The 24027-nt window shown below is 42.3% G+C and overlaps 2 protein-coding genes across 5 annotated transcripts in view; both read left to right on the top strand.

Moving 5' to 3' along the window:
- Positions 1-10451, top strand: part of bckdk (branched chain ketoacid dehydrogenase kinase) — a 31714-nt gene extending 21263 nt beyond the window's left edge. For both annotated transcript variants that reach the window (XM_020464434.2, XM_020464435.2), the window contains 4 exons: positions 2420-2548; positions 4215-4304; positions 7287-7442; positions 7987-10451. In XM_020464434.2, the coding sequence (XP_020320023.1) occupies positions 2420-2548; positions 4215-4304; positions 7287-7442; positions 7987-8131 (520 nt within the window). In that variant the 3' untranslated portion in view covers positions 8132-10451. The remainder of the gene's footprint in view (positions 1-2419; positions 2549-4214; positions 4305-7286; positions 7443-7986) is intronic.
- Positions 10269-14302, top strand: LOC109872984 (protein orai-2). 3 transcript variants are annotated; one of them, XM_020464436.2, is made up of 4 exons: positions 10269-10402; positions 12416-12459; positions 12630-12865; positions 13118-14302. In XM_020464436.2, exons 2-4 carry the CDS (start codon positions 12423-12425, stop codon positions 13721-13723), a joined length of 879 nt encoding a protein of 292 aa, XP_020320025.1. In that variant the 5' UTR covers positions 10269-10402; positions 12416-12422; the 3' UTR covers positions 13724-14302. The 3 variants fall into 3 exon arrangements, with proteins under 3 accessions (XP_020320025.1, XP_020320028.1, XP_020320027.1); XM_020464438.2 differs by lacking the exon at positions 10269-10402 and adding an exon at positions 10604-11596; XM_020464439.2 differs by lacking the exon at positions 12416-12459 and having other exon boundaries at positions 10294-10402.
- Positions 14303-24027: the final 9725 nt, after the last annotated feature.

Here is a 24027-nt window from a genome sequence, read left to right as displayed (position 1 = left end):
CACAAGCCTCTGTGCACTTGTCCCAGTTCAGCCTCTCTAGGAATGTGCAGCTGCTCTCTTTCTCTCTCAAACACTCTCCCAAACTCTTTCTGGCTGCATCAGAACAAAGGTACGAATGCAGATTTTCTGAGTCAAAGGTGACAGACCCTGAATCAACAAGCTGTCCTTTTCCTCTACATGCAGCCCTGTGTTCACAGACCCCCATGGTTTTAAAGAGCAGACCAGTTATGAGTCTCATTTTAGCACTGATCAGCACATTAGAGCAGACTGGATGTCTTTCCTCAAAATATTTTATTTTTACTTTATGTAAAAATAAAAAAGGCAAGTCAGTTAAGAACAAATTCTTATTTTCAATGACGGCCTAGTGGGTTAACTGCCTGTTCAGGGCAGAACGACGGATTTGTACCATGTCAGCTCGGGGGTTTGAACTTGCAACCTTCCGGTTACTAGACCAATGCTCTAACCACTAGGCTACCCTGCCGCCCCATATGTGGTCAATAACTATGAAGCAGACCACTTGTTTGTTTTTTTAGGCACAATGTGGACTGTCAGTGTGCTATGGATAAACTACAGTGCTTTCAGAAGTAATTTTAAATGGATCAAATGTATATATTTTTTTGGTCACTGGCCTACACAGAGTACCCCATAGTGTCAAATTGGAATTGTTTTTTTGTCTTGAGTCAAGTATTCAACCCCTTTGTTATGGCAAGCCTAAAGAAGAGTAAAAATGTGCTTCACAAGTTGCATGGACTCACTCTGTGTGCAATAATAGTGTTTAACATGATTTTTGAATGACTACCGCATCGCTGTACCCCACACATACAAGGATCTGTACAAGGTCCTCCAGTTGAGCAGTGAATTTCAAACACAAAGCCCAGGGAGGTTTACCAATGCCTCGCAAAGAAGGGGATATATTGGCAGATGGGTCAGAAGACAAAAAGCATACGTTCAATACCCCTTTTGATCATGGTAAAGTTGTTAATTACACTTTGGATGGTGTATCACTACAAAGATAGACGAGTCCTTCCTAACTCTGTTGCCTTCCTCTTGAAGGAAACTGCCCAGGAATTTCATCATGATGCCAATTTTAACTTCAAAACAGTTGGAGTTTAATGGCTGTGATGGAGAAGAACTGAGGATGGAGCAACATTGTATTTACTCCACAATACTAACCTAATTGACAGTGTGAAAAGAAGGAAGCCTGTACAGAATAAAAAATATTCCAAAACATGCATCCTGTTTGCAAAGGCACTAAAGGAAAAACTGCAAAAAATGTGTCAAAGCAAATAACTTTTTGTCCTGAATACAAAGTGTTATGTTTGGGGCATATACAACACATTACTGAGTACTGCTCTCCATGTTTTCAAGCATAGGGGTGGCTGCATCATGTTTTGGGTATGCTTGTAATTGGTAAAGACTGCAGGATAAAAAATTAACTGACTGGAGCTAGGCACAGGTAAAATCATAGAGGAAAAACCTGGTTTAAGTGTGTCTTGAATTCTAAATAAATCAGACTGTCACCAGCAACACATCCTCACACCATAACACCACCTCCTCCATGCTTAATGGTGGGAAATACACATGCGGAGATCATCCATTCACCTCACAAAGACACAGCGGTTGGAACCAAAAATCTCCCAGTTGGACTCATCAGACCAAAGGACAGATTTCCACCGGTCTAATGTCCATTGCTCGTGTTTCTTGACCCAAGCAAGTCTCTTCTTATTGTTGGCCTTTAGTCGTGGTTTCTTTGTAGCAATCCGACCATGAAGGGCTGATTTCACGCAGTCTCTTCTGAACAGTTGATGTTGAGATGTATCTGTTACTTGAACTCTGTGAAGCATTTATTTTGGGCCGCAATTTGAGGCTGGTTACTCTAATGAACTTATCCTCTGTAGCAGATGTAACTCTGGGTATTCCATTCCTGTGGCGGTCCTCATGAGAGCCAGTTTTATCATAGCACTTGATGGTTTTTGCGACTGCACTTAAACTTTTGAAGTTCTTGGAATGTTCCAGATTTGACTGACCTTCATGTTCTAAAGTAATGATGGACTGCTTATTTGAGCAGTTCTTTCCATAATATGGACTTGGTCTTTTACCAAGTAGAACTATCTTCTGTATACCACCTTGCCACAGCATAACTGATTGGCTCAAACGCATTAAGAAGGAAAGAAATCCCACAAATTAACAAGGCACACCTGTTAATTGAAATGTATTCCAGGTGACTACCTCATGAAGCTGGTTGAGAGAATGCCAAGAGTGTGCAAAGCTGTCAAGGCAAAGGGTGGCTATTTGAAGAATCTCAAATATCATGTGTATATATATATATGTATATGTGTGTGTGTGTGTGTTAGAATGCGTTTCCATACACAATCGTAATCTTGTGTGTTTCCTTATGGCTCCCTCATGTCTTCTGCAGGCGTCTGTGTGAGCACCAGTATGGTAACTCCCCGCGGGTGCGTATCAATGGCCATGTGGCGGCCCGCTTCCCCTTCATCCCTCTGCCCCTAGACTACATCCTGCCAGAGCTGCTGAAGAACGCCATGAGGTACCAAAACACTTTCCTTCTCCTAACCAATAAACTGACAGTCACATGAAATACACCTTTGTGAGTTGTTCTTGTTCATCACCAAACAGAGATCTCACAGAAATGTGTAATTAAACCAACATTGAGTTTCAAACATGGTGTAGCCAACATTGTGACACCTCAGTCAATAAAAAACAGGGCCTGTGACAAGTGTGCCTTCCGTCACCTGTCAGTCCCCAAGCCATCGTAACGGACTTTTAGAATGATCTATGACAATGGTCTATAATAACTGGGCCAGCAGAAGTAGGCCAGCAGTGTTTTTCTTGTTTGGGAACATTGTATAGCCTCTGACTGGTTGTGTGTTCATAGCATTCTTTTTTGTTGTGAATCCCATAGTGCTGCAACGTATACTATATATATTTGTGTGTGTATGTGACCTATTTCCATGCTTTTCCCCCTGTCTACCACCTTTTTATCTTGGAAGTTCTTGGCTCAGCTGAAATGTATGTTACGGGATATTTTAATTTTTTATCTACTTCACCTGAGTCGGATTAACTTGTGGATACCATTTTTATGTCTGTGTCCAGTATGAAGGAAGTTGACGGTAGTCGGCAGAGACATAAAAATGGTATCCACGATTTTCATCTGGGGGGGGGTCCAGTTAATTTATGATCTGTGAATGGAAACATGAGGATCTATTCAATGTATAGGCCTAGTTGCGCTTACGTGGCACATTACAAGTCTTGTCCAGCCGGGTAGCCTACATTTTGTTACATGTGCTTTCCTGAAGCACAAATCGTTGTCTATTGTCTTAAATGGCAGTATTGTTTTTTTTTGGGGGGGGGGGGGTTAACCCCACGGTTAACTCTAGCCCCCTAGAACTCCCTGCCCATCCACTGTACTTTCTCACCATGGCAGTGACTTGACTGTACAGGCCCCAGACCCAGTCTTTCTTCTGGAACACTGTGTCCTTGGCAGAAGGTCTTGGCCCAAACCCCACTACATTCCTTCTGGACTAATAGGGGTGAATCTGAACTGTGAATGCGAAAGGGACACTGTTGGTGTTGTTGCACAGCCAGAGCGAGCGCCCTTGAGAATGTAAAAGTTAGTCTGTGGTTGTTCCCTGGTAGTTTTAAATAGCTTATTTCCCTCATCCCTTATGACAACTTATCTGACAGGACATCAGACTCCATGGTAGCCATTTTATGACTATACATAACTAAATCTCTAGTTTGACCTCTCCTCTAATGAAGTATTAAGCAGTGTGCTCTTGTAGTTAGGTTGTTTTAGCTAACATTCCACTCTGCCACAGCCTACTGATCTTGGTGGTCAAATGTTGCCCTGGCACTCTAACTTGTGAGAGGGATGCTAGATTGTGTGTGTTAGCAGGTGGATGTGTTTTCAAATAAGATTCTAATCAGCCATTAAATCCAATTAGGAACGTTTTCTATTCTTGGAGCTCTTTCTCAGATGTTGCGGTTAGCAGAGAAACCATTCACTCTGACTTATGTTCCTCGTTCCCATAAGACTGTTTCAGGGTGCATGATCATTACACAAGTGTCATCTATCAGTGAATCCCTCAACAATCCTGTTAATAGATTCTGTGTCAGGTTACGTTGAAGGACCACAGAGGCTAATATCTTCACTCTGCCTGATCTTGACCTCCCCTCTACCTGTGTCCCCACAGGGCCACCATGGAAAGCCACCTCGACACGCCTTACAATGTACCTGATGTCGGAGTCACCATCGCCAACAATGACGTGGACTTTGTCATCAGGTGAGTGGGTTACCTTTGGCACACTAAGTGGGGACCTTTACCTCTATCTTCTCAACTCCTTTTAACAACATTAAATAATTAGGAGTCCCGTACTCTGGGCTTAACCGTTTAAATGGGAAACCTGACAACTCATCAGGGGGAGTGTTTCTAAGCTGCACTCTTATGGGGCCCAGTGTGGTCACCATGGGAATGGGTTCCGGACCACGTTGGAAGCACCGTCAGACTTCTTCTACTCTAGTGCCGTGTTTAAGAACCTTTTTAAATGGATGTTAACACTGATTCTAGTATCCTGCTGGCTAATGTCCAATCGATGGAAAATGAACTTTGAACTCTGAAAAAAGCTCTAATCACAGCATTCCCTGATGTCCCTCTGTGTCTTAATTTTTACTGAGACGTGGCTCACGGACAATACACTCGACTCTGCTATTCAACCAGACAACTTCTCCATATTCCGAATGGCTTGAATGGCGGCTTCTGGTGGGGTGGGGCTTTGTTTCCTCAAACATTTCCTGGTGAACCGAAGTTGTAAACATTGAGCTCCTGTTCACCCGATCTGGAGTTTCTGATGCTAAAAAAAACCCTGGATGGCTCTCTGTACAATGTTGAACCTGAACTGCAGCATTCAATGTTAGCAGAATGAACCCAGATGACTCTGTGGCGCACGATTCGTAGAAGGCAAGCAGGTACGGGCTCTGCAAATCCATTGGGGACACAAATAGACAGACTTAAACTTAAATTGATCAACAACTCAGACTCGCATGTGGCAAGGATTCAGACTATTACAGACTACAAATGAAAATCCAGCTATGTGGTGCCCACCGACGCCTCCCTCCCAGATGAGTTTAATACATTCTATGCTCGCTTCCAAGCCATTCAGGAAGACTATCGCTGCTCCGGATGACTAGATGCTTTCACTCTCCGAGGCTGACTTAAGGGAAAACTCTAAAGAGTGAATACAAATTCTTATTTACAATGACGGCCTACCGGTGGGTTAACTGCCTTGTTCAGGGGCTGAACAACAGACCTTTACCTTGTCCGCTCTGGGATTCGATCCACCAACCTTTTGGTTACTGGCCCAATGCTCTAACCACTAGGTATCGGCTCATGAGTTCTGATACCAACAGGCTCAGAGACCGTTTCTATCTACAAGCCATCAGACTGCTGAACACAAACTGGACTGACCACCTGCTCTGATTCTCCTCACCTTAGCACGCACACACACATACACTACCATTCAAAAGTTTGGGGTCACTTAGAAATGTCCTTGTTTCTGAAAGAAAAGCTTTTTTCCCCATTTTTAAAATAACATCAAACTGATCAGAAATACAATGTTGACATTTTGAATGTTGTAAATTGCTATTGTAACTGGAAACGGCAGATTTTTCTTTAATGGCTATCTACATAGGCATACAGAGGCCCATTATCAGCAACCATCACTCCTGTGTTCCAATGGCACGTGGTTAGCTAATCCAAGTTTATAATTTTAAAAGGTTAATTGATCATTAGAAAACCCTTTTGCAAATATGTTAGCACAGCTGAAAACTGTTCTAATTAAAGAAGCAATTTAACTGGCCTTCTTTAGACTAGTAATGCATCAGCATTTGTGGGTTCGATTACAGGCTCAAAATGGCCAGAAACAAAGCACCTTCTTCTGAAACTTGTCAGTCTATTCTTGTTCTGTGAAATGAAGGTGAGAAGTTGCCAAAAAACTGAAGATCTTGTACACGCTGTGTGCTACTCCCTTCACAGAACAGCTCAAACTGGCTCTAACCAGAATAGAAGAGGAGTGGGAGGCCCCGGTACACAACTGAGCAAGAGGACAGGTACATTAGTGTCTAGTTTGAGAAATAGATGCCTCACAAGTCCTCGACTGGCAGCTTCATTAAATTGTACCCGCAAAACACCAGTCTCAACATCAACAGTGAATAGGTGACTCTGGGATGCTGGCTTCTAGGCAGTTCTTCTGTCCTCTATCCAGTGTCTGTTATTTTGCCCATCTTAATCTTTTATTTTCTTTGGCCAGTATGGGAGAGCTTTTTCTTTTCAACTCTGCTTAGAAGGCCAGCATCCCGGAGTCGCCTCTTCACTGTTGATGTTTCAGAAGAAAATTATTTGTTTCTGGCCATTTTGACCTTCTAATCAAACCCACAAATGCTGATGCTCAAGATACTCAACTAGTCTAAATAAGGCCAGTTTTATTGCCTATGTAGATATTCCATAAAACAAATGAAAATCAGCTACAATAGTCATTTACAACATTAACAATGTCTACACTGTATTTCTGATCCATTTGATGTTATTTTAATGGACAATTTTTATTTGCTTTTCTTTCAAAAACAAGGACATTTCTAAGTGACCCCAATCTTTTGAACGGTAATGTATAAACATATACAGTCATGCGACACATACACAACTGCTGCTACCAGAATCTCATTATACTGCTAAATGTTTACTCCCCCCCTATTTACTTCATGTTCGTATTTCATTATTTCTAATTGTTGCATTGTCGACGGAACCTACAAGTATTTTGTTGCACGATGTATGACATGCGTATCCTATACATATGACTAATACAACTTGAAACTGAGCCTAAAATGTTTGACCACCAGATTGCAGAACAGGTCAGTGTATTAAGTGCTTTTGTACTCTAGTAATTCCCAAATGTATTAACATAAGGTTGGCATATAGGAGAATGCAAGACCAAAGGATGATGCTGGCTTTCTGCGCTAGCATTAGGTTATGATCAGTTTGCCATTGACCACCATTGAATGGGATAAAAATAATTGCAATCACCAGAAAATGCCAGACATGTAATCCTTTATACTGTAAATGTCTGCCCTTTCTTTCTTTGATTTCAGTTTACCTACTTTTGAAGAAATGTTCAGCATCATACTACTATGTCAGGGATAGCCAACTAGTGTTCATTTTCACAGTTAATGTTAGCTGGTTGTGTAACCCTGAGCAATCCTCCATCTTTGTCAGGATCTCAGACCGTGGTGGCGGAATCCCCCACAGGATCCTGGACAAGGTGACAGACTACCATTACAGCACAGCTGAAGAGAGCAACCAAGACCCTCGCATGAACAACCTCTTCAACACCATGACCAACAGCGGCCCTCAGTCCGGCCCCATGCACGGGTGAGTAAGACTGGGATACCCACTGTTTCCTGCATCGGTTCTTACACTCATAATGCGGGGTTGAATTGACTTCCTGTGTGCCATGCAATGCCAATGTAAAGTAAAACGGTCAATGACACACACTTCCATTCCACTGATTCCATTCCTCTGTTTCCAAAAGCAAGTGACAAATACAATTTAATTTGATTCACATGGGTTTACTTCGTCTTATGAATTATTGAGACTTGTTGGGGAATGGATATGTAAGTAAAAAACTTTTTTTTTTTGTATATTTTTTTGTATGAACTGTTCTTTTGCTTTTAAGTAGTCATGGAGATGACACCTACGAAATATGTCCTTAGTGCAATTATTTATCTTGCGACTGTATGAGGGTAATGTTTGCATCTTCGTTTAGCATCCCCAAACAATTTATACGCCTTTTGCTTTCTCTAGGAAGTCCTTGCTCATTGCAATGCAAAATAAAGATATAATCAATTCATGTTAATTGTGCCAGTTTACAAAACTCCATAATATTAATGTATGAGAAACTCTGTGTACCCTTCAGGTTTGGCTTCGGGCTGCCCACCTCTCGGGCATACGCCGAGTATCTGGGTGGCTCCCTGTCCATCCAGTCCATGCAGGGCATCGGCACCGATGTATACCTGCGCCTGCGCCACATAGACGGCAAGGGAGAGAGCTTCCGCGTCTAAGATCACTTGCTGCTTAGCCCTGGAGACCAAGGAAAGGGGTTGGCGATACAGGGAGCACAGAGACATTTCCACCAAGGGGCTCAGCCATTTCAGCATTAGCCCGGGCTAGTCTACAGTGATAACTTGACAGTTGGCTCCCCACAACTCACTTCTACAAGTTTCCTTTTTTCGCCTCAAGACTTTAAACGGGCTAAGATGGTGGCCGGTTTGGTGCTCTCACCTTTTTTTGTTTTGTGTTTCCCTTTATCGTGAGTTTTTTTTTAAACTCTTGAGCATACAGGTCATTAACAGAGCATGCAAGGTGGTTAGTGTTGATGTTACTGTGGTAGAAAGGAAAAGGAAAAAAAACTTCAGCCTTAAAGAAGTTAATTTGGTCTGCCTGCAAGTTACTGGTGTTGCATATAACCTCTGCAAATATAAATAGACTAAAGAAGCAGGGAAGAGAGGAGTCTCATTTAACACACTCCAGTGGCTATTATTGAAGTTTAGATGAAGCTTCCCTCAAAGACCTCTTGAATCGTCTGTGGAGGACACCATGAAGGAAACTGGCAAAACACCAGTCGAACTACGCTCATGAATTGATTTGCAGAAAGAACTGTTAAGTTAACTCTTGCTTCAGTGCCATTTTGTCAAGCGCTTAGGCAAGGTCATGAGTAAATGTTCAGTTGCCTTACTGTGTGTGTGATGCTGGTCCCTACGACGACATGTTAACTTAAGCATTAGCACTGCTCAATATCATCTTTATCTGTAATGCAATTTCACACTCGTTAGTCTTTCTAATATAGAAAGTTGAAAAAACATTTAATTTTTGGGGGGGAGGGGGGTTCATTTCTTGCTGTGTCATTATAATACCTAAACTAAAAATGCTTCCAATACACCAAAAGAAGTAATGTTTTTATTAATGTTTTTGCTTATTTATCTGCAGAGAAAGTGTTAAATCAGTCAAGTTAATATTTTTTTAATTTTATTTGTTTGAAGGCATTTGTTACTGAACACATTCCGAGAAGGGTCAATAAGTTTGATCAAACTTTTGAAACCTTACTTTGAGTATGGTGGACATTTTAATGTGCATGAATTATCCAGATATTTCACTTTAGGTATGTGGTCTGGCCTGCTGGCATAAGAATGCTGGGAATTGGCATGTAAATCCTTTAAGTATATACATCGGTGAGGAACATTTGGAATGTTTCACCTCACTAAATATACCTCTGGTGATTAACAGATGTTCCCTGTGATTTTACATTTTTGGGATGGGACTAGGTAGAGAATATTAGGCTCTTTCTAGCATGACAAATCCTATTGGCTAGAATTCAGTCACCTCATGAATGATGTGCCCTGTTCAAATCTGCCCCCTGCTTGCAAAAGATGAAGCCTGACAAAAACAATCTGCATAATATATAGCTTTTTACTGCTAATTCAAGTCATAACTCTTTAATTGAATGCATGTTTTACATCATTACTGTCAACCTTTTGGGCAGGGGGGGAATTTTCTGGAAACATACTTGTCATAGGTTTTGTGGTCTTTTTTTTGTTAACACTGTTTTATGGTCATGAAATGAAGGCTTACACACCCATATTATTTCCTTCTCTAATACATTGCCAAATTATGGAGTGGGTTACTAGCAGTCTGCACTGGCATAGATTACTTGTCTGTCTATTTTAACACTGTCATTGTTAAGTTTTCTTTGGCATTATTAAAATCTATTCATGGGTGGAATTGGAAGTTTGTCTGTCGGTGTGAAAGGGAAAGAGATGACTGAATTGAAAGAGTGACTGACCGGTCGAGTTGTATGTTTTACGGTTGTAATAATTTTGTTATTCAAACTGTTTTTACTATCACCTCCATAGCCAGCCTCCTCCTTTTGAGAGAACCATTTCGAATTCAATCCAATTGGTAACTGTGTCCAAACTGGACGAGGTCAGCAATACCTTGAGAACCAGCACCAGCCCACATGATGAAGACCTACTGATTTATCCGAGCTGTTACAATTAATGTAATTCATAGATTGAGTAGAAAAAACATGTAACCTGTAGTCTCATTCATTGTATGTGAGGATCACAATTTGGGTTATTGAGGTGGTCTAGTTTAAACTCCTTATTGTTTTTATGGCTCCACTTTGTTAATTGTAGCCATATTCTCTTCATGGGATGCAGATGTCACGTGACCAGAATGCTCATTACGGTGAAGGAAAAATGGCAGTGAAGTCTCTCAGCAAGTTACCGTACTGCAAGGGGTTCATCACCCTTTAATATTCACCGAAGTACATCAAGGTTTGTGGTTGCATTAAAAGGTCAAATGACGTCTTGGCAAAAAGGTCAATCGTGTAGTTGTCTACTGAGCTTGCCCATAACATCGCCAACGCGATGCTAGCCAGAGTGCCAGGAAGTCGCATCGTCTTCTAGTTTCTAAGTAGCAGTAGCGAACATTTGGATTGATGTACGCTGAAATGACTAAGGAATTAAACATTTTATGATGACACTTGGTTGCACTTATTTTCTGGCTAGCTGACATTCCACGCTTGGTTATTGTTTACTAACCAGGTAACGTTAGCTATCTTGTTAACTAAAGTAAGCGCGAGCTATTTACCTAGCCTGCTGGAGATAAAAAAAAAATGTTATCTCCTACATTGCACAAGGCTGTCGATTGCGATACATTCATACGTTGTTTTTTTTTAGAAGCATTTGACATTTTAATTGAGCAAAAAAACTTGCTTGACTGAGGGATGCGAATGTGCTTCTGTACTATTCTCAGTGACATTGTGACCAGTAGAACGCTAGCCAGTGACGTCACTTGTCAAGATCGTAATGCAGGATCCGAGTATCACGCACAAAATTAATTAGCAATTCATAATTTGACCAAGTTGTAAATAATTTACCGACGTATGCATCAAGGTCGTATCCGGTTGAATTTCCCTGACCAGGATGTAGCCATATCTACACAAACTTAAACGCTACATGTCTCAAGTTTTGCGGTAGCGAGCAATTGGCAATGCTAACTGCATGAATGTCTACCATAGAATTTAATGTTAATTTGTCTTCCATAAACTGCCTCGTTTTAGAGAATTTGGCAGTTCGTCCAACCGGATTTACAACCACGAGTAACCACGCCAGCCCAGGAGTTCCACAAATCGGGCTGCTTAACCCGTGGGATCGTCTGAGACCAGCCACCAGCTGATGAAACTGGGTTTGCACAACCGAAGAATTTCTGCTCAACTCTCAGGGAAGCTTATCTGCATGCTCGTCCTAACCAGGGTCTTGACCTGACTGCAGTTCGGCTTTGTAAACTACTTTTGTGGACAAATGCTCACCTTCGATGGCGACTGGCAAGCTGGACATGTGCGCTCTTCAAGAATGAATCCCGGTTTCAACTTTACCAGGCAGATGGCAGACAGCCTGTATGGTGTCGTGTGGGCAAGCGGTTTGCTGGTGTCAACGTTGTGAACAGGGCCCCATGGTGGGGTTATGGTATGGGTATAGGCATAAGCTACAGACAATTTACGCAATTTGAATGCACAGAGCTACCATGATGAGAGCCTAAGGCCCATTGTCATGCCATTCATCCATCACCATCACCTCTTTTTTCAGCATGCAACATGGGGCCATGCATTGTCAAGGCCCTGTACACAATTCCTGGAAGCTGAAAATGTCCCAGTTCGTACATGGCCTGCATACACACCAAACATGTCACTCGTTGAGCACGTTTGGGATGCACTGGATCGACGTCTACGACAGTGCATTCCAGTTTCCACCAATATCCAGCAAGGTCACACAGCCATTAAAGAGTAGTGACAACATTACACAAGCCAGATCATCTCTGTACAAAGGAAATGTGTCATGCTGCACGTGGTCACCAGATACTGACTGGTTTTCTGATCCACACCCCAACCTATTTTTTTTTTTTTAAGGTATCTGTGACCAACAGATGCATATCTGTATTCCCAGTCATGTGAAATCCATAGATTAGGGCCTAATGAATTTATTTAAATTGACTGATTTCCTCATATGAACTGTAACTCGGTCAAATCTTTTAAATTGTTGCATGTTGCGTTTTATATTTTGATTCAGTGTATGACTAAAAGGAGATGTTTTACAATCGGAGTTCTTTTATCTCTATGTTATAGTACAGTGGTTCCTAACCTTTTTTGCTTACTGTACCATCTACTGAATTTTGCTCTGCCCACAGGATGTAACCCGGGCACTTGTTGCAACAGCTGCTATTATGGCACAATCAATACTCTCAAGCACTCACTGCTAAGTGTTAATTTTTTTTGCTCTCAACTGTAGATAGGTGATGAAAGCCACTCATAAAACAAGAGAAGCCCAGCCATGTGAGTAGCCTAGGTTCAGATATGTCTCAGGAATTCAGCTATAATGTTACAATGTTGGACCACACTGTCAAATTGGCCCACCGATGATAAACATGACATCTGGGAAAATCTCAAATCATTCTCTTTTTGTGTTATTTCTTTTAACATTTTCATCCCTTCTTGTCCGCTAGTTGCCATGAGCAGTGAGCTGAACGTGCCCATGGGCTCTCCAGCCCCGGGGGGCTTTGAGCGGATGCCGGAGGGTGGAGGGATGGACTACAGGGACTGGGTGCGCCGCAGCTACCTGGAGCTGGTCACCTCTAACCACCACTCTGTGCAGGCGCTGTCTTGGAGGAAGCTCTACTTGAGCCGGGCCAAACTGAAAGCCTCCAGCCGCACCTCTGCCTTGCTCTCTGGCTTCGCTATGGTGAGTCACCCCACTGTTTTTCAGTGATAATAGCAGGGCTAATCCCTTCAAAGTTGTTTTTAAACTCAATTTCCCTGGCAGCCTGTACACTGTATTCCTGGAGACAGATTTTTTTTTTGATAAACCTAGAGGGGGAAAAAAAACGCACTCACTCCCCTGCTGCTATTAATAGCATTTTAACCAGTCTGAAAATCAAGTTGCTTTCCTTCTCACTGTGGACTGTGATAGTGATGGTGTTATGCGTTGTGCTAGGTGGCAATGGTGGAGGTCCAGTTGGAGATCCAGTACAACTACCCACGAATGCTCCTCATTGCCTTTAGCGTTTGTACTACGGTGCTGGTGGCTGTGCACCTGCTCGCCCTGCTCATCAGCACCTGCATCCTACCCAACGTGGAGGCAGTCAGCAATATCCACAACCTCAACTCAGTCAGCGAGTCACCCCATGAGCGCATGCACCACTACATCGAGCTGGCCTGGGGCTTCTCCACTGCCCTAGGCATCCTGCTGTTCCTGGCAGAGGTAGTGCTGCTCTGCTGGATCAAGTTCCTGCCCGTGGACTCTAGTTCCGCCAACCAGGTGGCGGTGGCTGCCGCAGAGCTGGCACTATCCAAGCTGAACTGTAGCGGCCCCGCCCTGCCACCCAAGCCCACCCCTCCGCCAGGGCACAGTGGCTGGCAGGCAGCCCTGGCCTCCACCATCATCATGGTGCCGGTGGGGGTTATCTTTGTGGTATTCACCATCCACTTCTACCGCTCGCTGGTGAGCCACAAGACAGAGCGCCACCACCAGGAGATCGAGGAACTGCACAAAATTAAGGTGCTGCTGGACGGTTGCGAGAGAGGCCTACAGGCAGTGTGATATCTCTAGCTCTTCTCTTCCTGTCCACTTCCTGTCCACTGTCAATGCCTTCTCACATTGTTGAGAAGCACCAAAATTCCACTGAATAAGTGGGAGGATTAAGGATTTCCTTATCCCCTATTTATCAAGCACCCTTTCCTATTCAGCCTCTAGCCTGTTCATTGTTAATGTCTTCCTTAAAGTTTTTTTGGCAGAGAGCCCCAAAACTCCACTTAATATGTGGGAAGTTTAAGGAATTCTCAGCTTTACTAAATTATGGAGGTCAAATGTTTGTTTGATTTGGAAAATAGTATCTTGTCTCTGTGAGAGATGTATTGATTATATTTTTAAAGGGCTATTTTGTTGTTTTGTGTCATCTCCACATTTCATTAAGGAAGTGGTGTCAACCCTCACATGTGCTTAACTTGTTCTCACAAGGCTGTTATTGTTGTCAGGCTATGATCAACACTGAGACCAGAGTTGTAAGCAGATGCAGAAGCAGGTGGAAACAAAAGTCAATTTATTTTTGAAGGTGTTCATTCTGCACCAAACAGTGTGTAATGTACACTGAACAAAAAATATAAACACAACATGCAACAATTTCAAAGTTACAATTCATAGAAGGAAATCAGTCAATTGAAATAAATTCTTTAGGCCAAAACTCAATGGATTTCACATGACTGGGAATACGGAGATACATCTGTTGGTCACATATACGCATAGAGTTGATCGGGCTGTTGACTGTGTAGTGTTGTCTCACTCTTAAATGGCTGTGCGAAGTTGTTGGATATTGGCTGGAAAAGGAACACAATCTAATACGTCGATCCATAGCATCCCGAACATGCTCAATGGGTGACATGTCTGAGTATGTAGGCCAAGGAAGAGCTGGGACATTTTCAGCATCCAGGAATTGTGCACAGGTCCTTGTGGCATGGAGCCATGCATTATCATGCTGAAACATGAGGTGATGGCAGCAAATTAATGGCAAGACAATTGGGCCTCAGGATCTCGTCACGGTATCTCTGTGCATTGAAATTGCCATTGATAAAATGCAGTTGTGTTCGACGTCCGTAGCTAATGCCTGCCCATACCATAACCCCACCTCCACCATGGGGCTCTGTTCACAACGTTGACATAAGCAAACCGCTTGCCCACATGATGCCATACGCAGTCTGCCATCTGCCAGGTCAGAGTTGAAACTAGGATTCATCTGTGAAGAGCACACTTCTCCAGTGTACCAGTGGCCATCGGAAGTGAGCATTTGCTCACTGAAGTAGGTCACGACGCAGAACTGCAGTCAGGTCTAGACCCTGGTGAGGACGACAAACACGCAGATGAGCTTTCCTAAGACGGTTTCTGACAGTTTGTGCAGAAATTCTTCGGTTGTGCAGCTGTCCGGGTGGCTGGTCTCAGACGATCCCGCAGGTGAAGAAGCCAGATTTGGAGGTCCTGGGCTGGCGTGGTTACACGTGGTCTGCGGTTGTGAGGCTGGTTGAATGTACTGCCAAATTCTCTAAAACTACGTTGGAGGCGGCTTATTGTAGTGAAATTAACATAACATTTTCTGGCAACAGCTCTGGGGGGACATTCTTGCAGTCAAGCATGCCAATTGCATGCTCCCTCAACTTGAGACATCTGTGGCGTTGCGTGAAAAAACTGCACATTTTAGAATGGCCTTTTATTGTCCCCAGCACAAGGTGCACCTGTGTAATGACCATGCTGTTTAATATGCTTCTTGACATGCCACACCTGTCAGGTGGCTGGATTAATTTGGCAAAGGAGAAATGCTCACTAACAGGGATGTTAACAAATTTGTGCACACAATTTGAGATGTTTTTTTTGTGTTGTATGGAACAGTTCTGGGATCTTTAATTTCAGCTCATGAGACATGGGACCAACACTTATGTTGCGTTTATATTTTTGTTCAGTCTATTTGAAAGTGAAGAATCTTATTTGGGATGGGGGGCTGCTCTATACTCCAGCATTTTGGATTTGAGATCAAATGTTTCATGAGACTACAGAATGTCACCTTTTATTGGAGGGTATTTTCATATCGTTTTTACTGTTTTAGAAATGAAAGCACGGTATCTATTCCCCCCATTTATGAAAAAGTCACTAAGTATACACTAAGTTTAGTATTTTGTCTCATATTCCTACTCAATGATACCATCACGCTTGTGACTACAAACTTGTTGGATACATTTGTAGTTTTGATTTAGTTGTGTTTTCGATTATGTTTTGCCCAATAGGAACTGAATAATGTATTTTCATTTTGGAGTGACCTTTTTTATTGTAAATAACAATAGGTGTTTCTGAACACTTTTTACATTAACGTGGATGCTACTATGATACGGATCATAACGATGACCATACATGTTAGCATGTTTTGTTGTAGCCTATGAACGGTATTTCACTTGTCATTATTCACGATTCTTAATCAGGGCATTATCAGGATTAATATAGATTTGTTCAAAAACATCTTAATGTATCTACTCACTTAGGAACTGAATGATGACTTGAATTTCTTTCTATTGGGCAAAACAACCCACACAAAACAAATCACAAACTTGATGTAGCCATTGTGTGCTAGGATTATAGGACCAAATACTAAACTTTTGACTACTTTAATACACTAAGGGAATTTGTCCAATATACTTAGGACTTCTTAAAATGCGGAGACTAGATACTTCAAGTGCTTTCATTTATTTCGAAACAGTAAAACATGTATGAAGATTCACCTTTTATTTAAGGGTCATTCTGTGCTGTCGCCTCAAATTAAACATTTGATCTCAAATCCAAAATGGTGGAGTATAGAGCCAAATGTTAGCTTCACTGTCCAAATACATACGGAGGTGACAGTAATGGGAGCACATGCTGTGTGTGCAGACATGCTTTGGGGAGATTGTTAATTTAATCTGCATTATAATTCGTATTTTAAAGAAACCCCACCCAGGCCTATAAACTGTACATCGGTTCTTAGGCTACTCTATGGTGTCAAAGATAGTGCCTCAGCGTTAAGACTTGTAATCTCATGAGTTAAGTTAGTTTAATTTTTAAAAATATATTTTTATTTAACTAGGCAAGTCAGTTAAGAACAAATTCTTATTTACAATGATGGCCTACCAAAAGGCCTCCCACACAGTGGGGCAAAACAAGTATTTAGTCAGCCACCAATTGTGCAAGTTCTCCCACTTAAAAAGATGAGAGGCCTGTAATTTTCATCATAGGTACACAACTATGACAGACAAAATTAGATTTTTTTTCTCCAGAAAATCACATTGTAGGATTTTTTTATTAAGTAATTTGCAAATTATGGTGGAAAATAAGTATTTGGTCACCTACAAACAAGCAAGATTTCTGGCTCTCACAGACCTGTAACTACTTCTTTAAGAGGCTCCTCTGTCCTCCACTCGTTACCTGTATTAATGGCACCTGTTTGAACTTGTGGACAGGTGTCTTTTATACTGATAACAACCTCAAACAGTCACACTCCAAACTCCACTATGGCCAAGACCAAAGAGCTGTCAAAGGACACCAGAAACAAAATTGTAGACCTGCACCAGGCTGGGAAGACTGAATCTGCAATAGGTAAGCAGCTTGGTTTGAAGAAATCAACTGTGGGAGCAATTATTAGGAAATGGAAGACATACAAGACCACTGATAATCTCCCTCGATCTGGGGCTCCACGCAAGATCTCACGCCGTGGGGTCAAAATGATCACAAGAACGGTGAGCAAAAATCCCAGAACCACACGGGGGGACCTAGTGAATGACCTGCAGAGAAGAGAGCTGGGACCAAAGTAACAAAGCCTACAATCAGTAATACATTACGCCGCCAGGGACTCATCCTGCAGTGCCAGACGTGTCCCCCTGCTTAAGCCAGTACATGTCCAGGCCCGTCTGAAGTTTGCTAGAGAGCATTTGGATGATCCAGAAGAAGATTGGGAGAATGTTATATGGTCAGATGAAACCAAAATATAACTTTTTGGTAAAAACTCAACTCGTCGTGTTTGGAGGACAAAGAATGCTGAGTTGCATCCAAAGAACACCATACCTACTGTGAAGCATGGGGGTGGAAACATCATGCTTTGGGGCTGTTTTTCTGCAAAGGGACCAGGACGACTGATCCGTGTAAAGGAAAGAATGAATGGGGCCATGTATCGTGAGATTTTGAGTGAAAACCTCCTTCCATCAGCAAGGGCATTGAAGATGAAACGTGGCTGGGTCTTTCAGCATGACAATGATCCCAAACACACCGCCCAGGCAACGAAGGAGTGGCTTTGTAAGAAGCATTTCAAGGTCCTGGAGTGGCCTAGCCAGTCTCCAGATCTCAAAACCATAGAAAATCTTTGGAGAGAGTTGGAAGTCCGTGTTGCCCAACAACAGCCCCAAAACACCACTGCTCTAGAGGAGATCTGCATGGAGGAATGGGCCAAAATACCAGCAACAGTGTGTGAACCTTGTGAAGACTTACAGAAAATGTTTGACCTCTGTCATTGCCAACAAAGGGTATATAACAAAGTATTGAGAGAAACTTTTGTTATTGACCAAATACTTATTTTCCACCATAATTTGCAAATAAATTCATAAGAAATCCTACAATGTGATTTTCTGTATTTTTCTTCTTCTCATTTTGTCTGTCATAGTTGAAGTGTACCTATGATGAAAATTACAGGCCTCATCTTTTTAAGTGGGAGAATTTGCACAATTGGTGGCTGACTAAATACTTTTTTGCCCCACTGTATATAGGACAAAACGCGTCACGACGAGACAGCACTACATTTTTTATTTTAATTGTATTTTTTACCTTTTTTAACTAGTCAAGTCAGTTAAGAACAAATTCTTATTTTCAATGACTGCCTAGGAACAGTGGGTTAACTGCCTGTTCAGGGGCAGGACGACAGATTTGTACCTTGTCAGCTCGGGGATTTGAACTTGCAACTTTCCGGTTACTAGTCCAACACTCTAACCACTAGGGTAGCATAAAGAGAGACCTAAGACAACAGCATAGCAAAGCAGCAACAGATGACAACAGAACATGACGACAACAACATGGTAAAGACATTATTGGGCACAGACAACGGCACAAAGGGCAAGAATGTAGAGACAACAATACACCACGCAAAGCAGCCACAACTGTCAGTAAGAGTGTCTATGATTGAGTCTTTGAATGAAGAGATTGAGATAAAACTGTCCAGTTTGAGTGTTTGTTGCAGCTTGTTCCATTCAATAGCTGCAGCGAACTAAAAAGAGGAACCCAGGGATGTGTTTGCTTTGGGGACCTTTAACAGAATGTGACTGGCAGAACAGGTGTTGTATGTGGAGGATGAGGGCTGCAGTAGATCTCAGATAGGGGGGAGTGAGGCCTAAGAGGGTTTCATAAATAAGGATCAACCAGTGGGTCTTGTGACGGGTATACAGAGATGACCAGTTTACAGAGGAGTATAGAGTGCAGTGATGTGTCCTATAAGGAGCATTGGTGGCAAATCTGATGGCCGAATTGTAAAGAACATCTTGCCACTCGAGAGCACCCTTACCTGCCGATCTATAGATGATGTCTCCGTAATCTAGCGTGGCTTGGATGGTTATCTGAATCAGGGTTAGTTTGGCAGCTGGGGTGAAAGGAGTGATTATGATACAGGAAACCAAGTCTAGATTTAACTTTAGCTTGCAGCTTTGATATGTGCTGAGAGGACAGTGTACCGTCTAGCCATACTCCCAAGTACTTATATGAGGTGACTACCTCAAGCTCTAAACCCTCAGAGGTAGTAATCACATCTGTGGGGAGAGGGGCATTCTTCTTATCAAACCACATGACCTATGTTTTGGAGGTGTTCAGAACAAGGTTAAGGGTAGAGAAAGCTACATACCAAAAGCTTTGGCCAAGTCAATAAAAATAGCAGCACAACATGGCTTAGAATCTAGGGCAATGGTGACGACATTGAGGACCTTTTTAAGGTTGCAGTGACACATCCATAACCTGAGCGGAAACCAGATTGCATACCAGAGAGAATACTATAGACATCAAGAAAGCCAGTCAGTTGATTGACAAGTTTTTCCAACACTTCTGATAAACGGGGCAAAATAGAAATAGGCCAAGATCTCCCCCTTTTAAATAAAGTACAAACCGTGGCTACCTTCCCAGAAAGGAGAGAGGCTTGGCGATGATAGGGGCAGCAACCTTGAAGAAGAAAGGGTTTAAACCATCTGAAACAGATGTTTTTTGGGGGTCAAGTTTCAGAAGGTCCTTTAGCACCTCGGACTCAGTGACAGCCTGCAAGGAGAAACTTTGTAGCGGGGCAGGGGAAAAAGAGGGAGAAACATTGGGGATAGTCACATTAGAAGGGGTGGGAGATGAGGAAATGTCGGCCGGGCAAAGAGGCATGGTGAGACAAATAGGAATCCTGGCTTAATGAAGTGGTGATTAAAGAGCTCAGCCATGTGCTTCTTTACAGTAACATCAACATTAATGGACATGGGCAGCTGTGAGGAGGAGGGTTTATTCTCCAGGTCTTTAACTGTTTTCCAGAACTTCTTGGGGTTAGACCCACAGAGAGATTAATGTTCAAATAAAATACTACCTGCCCACGCAGCAAATTAATATTGTAGTTACAATTCATATGCTCAGCAAAGTATAGTTTAGTGAACTCACATTGGCTTATATAACGAGACAGCATAAACATTTACAAATAGAATTGCTACATGAAATGCCTATCCACTTTTATATCCATTATATTTTCTTTACTATGACATTGGCAAGCTCAAAACATATGGGATTACGTGCCAAGAATAGCACAGTGCTTGCTTCTGTTCTATTCCAAACAGTGACATTTTTATACTTGTGTATGATCATATTTACTATAGGATTCTTGCAGCAGAGAGGGTGCTGTTATCTTCACCATTACTTTTCATGGAACAGTGTCGACTAGGATTAAAATGAGTGTTGCTAAATATATTGTATATGCAATGAGCCAGGTATTGCTCAAAACACTTATTGAATATTTGAAGTCTTCAAGGTTTATTGGTTGGTTTGAGTGATAAGCAATGTATGAGGAATGTAAAATAGTCAACCGTTCCATTCTCTTAAATAAATACGATTTATGTCTCTGCTTGAAGGAAAGAATGGTTAGAAATTAAGATATTTTTGTTGGAATGTTTTCTGACTAAGAATCTCCTTTTTTCACTGTGGTGGGAAAAGACAAAAGTGCACTTGTAGCCCTGAAGTTTGTTTTGAATGTCTCTGGGTCGATACTATAAAATTAGCTTTGTGTGTCAGGTGTCTGCAATTCTTCAATCTTATCAATTAACATCTTAGTTTGTTGATGTTTCCATGCCCTAATATCTGCTTACTTGTCTGTATTATGAGCTGATTATACACTGCTCAAAAAAATAAAGGGAACACTAAAATAACACATCCTAGATCAGAATGAATGAAATATTCTTATTAAATACTTTTTTCTATACATAGTTGAATGTGGTGACAACAAAATCACACAAAAATCATCAATGGAAATCAAATTTATCAACCCATGGAGGTCTGGATTTGGAGTCACACTCAAAATCAAAGTGGAAAACCACACTACAGGCTGATCCAACTTTGATGTAATGTCCTTAAAACAAGTCAAAATGAGGCTCAGTAGTGTGTATGACCTCCCTACAACGCCTGGGCATGCTCCTGATGAGTTGGCGGATGGTCACATTAGAAGGGGTGGGAGATGAGGAAATGTCGGCCGGGCAAAGAGGCATGGTGAGACAAATAGGAATCCTGGCTTAATGAAGTGGTGATTAAAGAGCTCAGCCATGTGCTTCTTTACAGTAACATCAACATTAATGGACATGGGCAGCTGTGAGGAGGAGGGTTTATTCTCCAGGTCTTTAACTGTTTTCCAGAACTTCTTGGGGTTAGACCCACAGAGAGATTAATGTTCAAATAAAATACTACCTGCCCACGCAGCAAATTAATATTGTAGTTACAATTCATATGCTCAGCAAAGTATAGTTTAGTGAACTCACATTGGCTTATATAACGAGACAGCATAAACATTTACAAATAGAATTGCTACATGAAATGCCTATCCACTTTTATATCCATTATATTTTCTTTACTATGACATTGGCAAGCTCAAAACATATGGGATTACGTGCCAAGAATAGCACAGTGCTTGCTTCTGTTCTATTCCAAACAGTGACATTTTTATACTTGTGTATGATCATATTTACTATAGGATTCTTGCAGCAGAGAGGGTGCTGTTATCTTCACCATTACTTTTCATGGAACAGTGTCGACTAGGATTAAAATGAGTGTTGCTAAATATATTGTATATGCAATGAGCCAGGTATTGCTCAAAACACTTATTGAATATTTGAAGTCTTCAAGGTTTATTGGTTGGTTTGAGTGATAAGCAATGTATGAGGAATGTAAAATAGTCAACCGTTCCATTCTCTTAAATAAATACGATTTATGTCTCTGCTTGAAGGAAAGAATGGTTAGAAATTAAGATATTTTTGTTGGAATGTTTTCTGACTAAGAATCTCCTTTTTTCACTGTGGTGGGAAAAGACAAAAGTGCACTTGTAGCCCTGAAGTTTGTTTTGAATGTCTCTGGGTCGATACTATAAAATTAGCTTTGTGTGTCAGGTGTCTGCAATTCTTCAATCTTATCAATTAACATCTTAGTTTGTTGATGTTTCCATGCCCTAATATCTGCTTACTTGTCTGTATTATGAGCTGATTATACACTGCTCAAAAAAATAAAGGGAACACTAAAATAACACATCCTAGATCAGAATGAATGAAATATTCTTATTAAATACTTTTTTCTATACATAGTTGAATGTGGTGACAACAAAATCACACAAAAATCATCAATGGAAATCAAATTTATCAACCCATGGAGGTCTGGATTTGGAGTCACACTCAAAATCAAAGTGGAAAACCACACTACAGGCTGATCCAACTTTGATGTAATGTCCTTAAAACAAGTCAAAATGAGGCTCAGTAGTGTGTATGACCTCCCTACAACGCCTGGGCATGCTCCTGATGAGTTGGCGGATGGTCTCCTGAGGGATCTCCTCCCAGACCTGGACTAAAGGATCCGCCAACTCCTGGACAGTCTGTGGTGCAACGTGGCGTTGGTGGATGGAGCGAGACATGATGTCCCAGATGTGCTCAATTGGATTCAGGTCTGGGGAACGGGTGGGCCAGTCCATAGCATCAATGCCTTCCTCTTGCAGGAACTGCTGACACACTCCAGCCACATGAGGTCTAGCATTGTCTTGCAGTAGGAGGAACCCAGGGCCAACCACACCAGCATATGGTCTCACAAGGGGTCTGAGGATCTCATCTCGGTACCTAATGGCAGTCAGGCTACCTCTGGCGAGCACATGGGAGGGCTGTGCGGCCCCCCGAAGAAATGCCACCCCACACTATGACTGACCCACCGCCAAACCGGTCATGGTGGAGGATGTTGCAGGCAGCAGAACGTTCTCCATGGCGTCTCCAGACTGTCACGTCTGTCACGTGCTCAGTGTGAACCTGCTTTCATCTGTGAAGAGCACAGGGCGCCAGTGGCGAATTTGCCAATCTTGGTGTTCTCTGGCAAATGCCAAACGTCGTGCACGGTGTTGGGCTGTAAGCACAACCCCCACCTGTGGACGTCGGGCCCTCATACCACCCTCATGGAGTCTGTTTCTGACCGTTTGAGCAGACACATGCACATTTGTGGCCTGCTGGAGGTCATTTTGCAGGGCTCTGGCAGTGCTCCTCCTTACACAAAGGCGGAGGTAGCGGTCCTGCTGCTGGGTTGTTGCCCTCCTACGGCCTCCTCCACGTCTCCTGATGTACTGTGGCCTTTGTCTTTTTATGGTAGCGCCTCCATGCTCTGGACACTACGCTGACAGACACAGCAAACCTTCTTGCCACATCTCGCATCGATGTGCCATTCTGGATGAGCTGCACTACCTGAGCCACTTGTGTGGGTTGTAGACTCCGTCTCATGAGTGAAAGCACCGCCAGCATTCAAAAGTGACCGAAACATCAGCCAGGAAGCATAGGAACTGAGAAGTGGTCTGTGGTCCCCACCTGCAGAACCACTCCTTTATTGGGGTTGTCTTGCTAAATGCCTATAATTTCCACCTGTTGTCTATTCCATTTGCACAACAGCATGTGACATTTATTGTCAATCAGTGTTGCTTCTTAAGTGGACAGTTTGATTTCACAGAAGTGTGATTGACTTGGAGTTACATTGTGTTGTTTAAGTGTTCCCTTTGTTTTTGAGCAGTGTATATTGTGAAGACCTAGGCTATGTTTACACAGCCACCATAATAA

The sequence above is a fragment of the Oncorhynchus kisutch genome, linkage group LG28 (genome assembly GCF_002021735.2).
Source record: "Oncorhynchus kisutch isolate 150728-3 linkage group LG28, Okis_V2, whole genome shotgun sequence".
Taxonomy (NCBI): Eukaryota; Metazoa; Chordata; class Actinopteri; order Salmoniformes; family Salmonidae; genus Oncorhynchus; species Oncorhynchus kisutch.
The sequence above is the reverse complement of the archived record's forward strand: the minus strand, read 5'-3'. Positions and strand labels throughout refer to the sequence as shown.

Excerpts from the sequence above, each read along its gene's own strand:
- LOC109872984 (XM_020464436.2), top strand. The coding sequence starts at position 12,423 with ATGAAAGCCACTCATAAAACAAGAGAAGCCCAGCCAT. Across the intron at positions 12,460-12,629 it reads AACAAGAGAAGCCCAGCCAT|TTGCCATGAGCAGTGAGCTG; the intron begins GTGAGTAGCCTA and ends CTTGTCCGCTAG. Across the intron at positions 12,866-13,117 it reads TGCTCTCTGGCTTCGCTATG|GTGGCAATGGTGGAGGTCCA; the intron begins GTGAGTCACCCC and ends GCGTTGTGCTAG.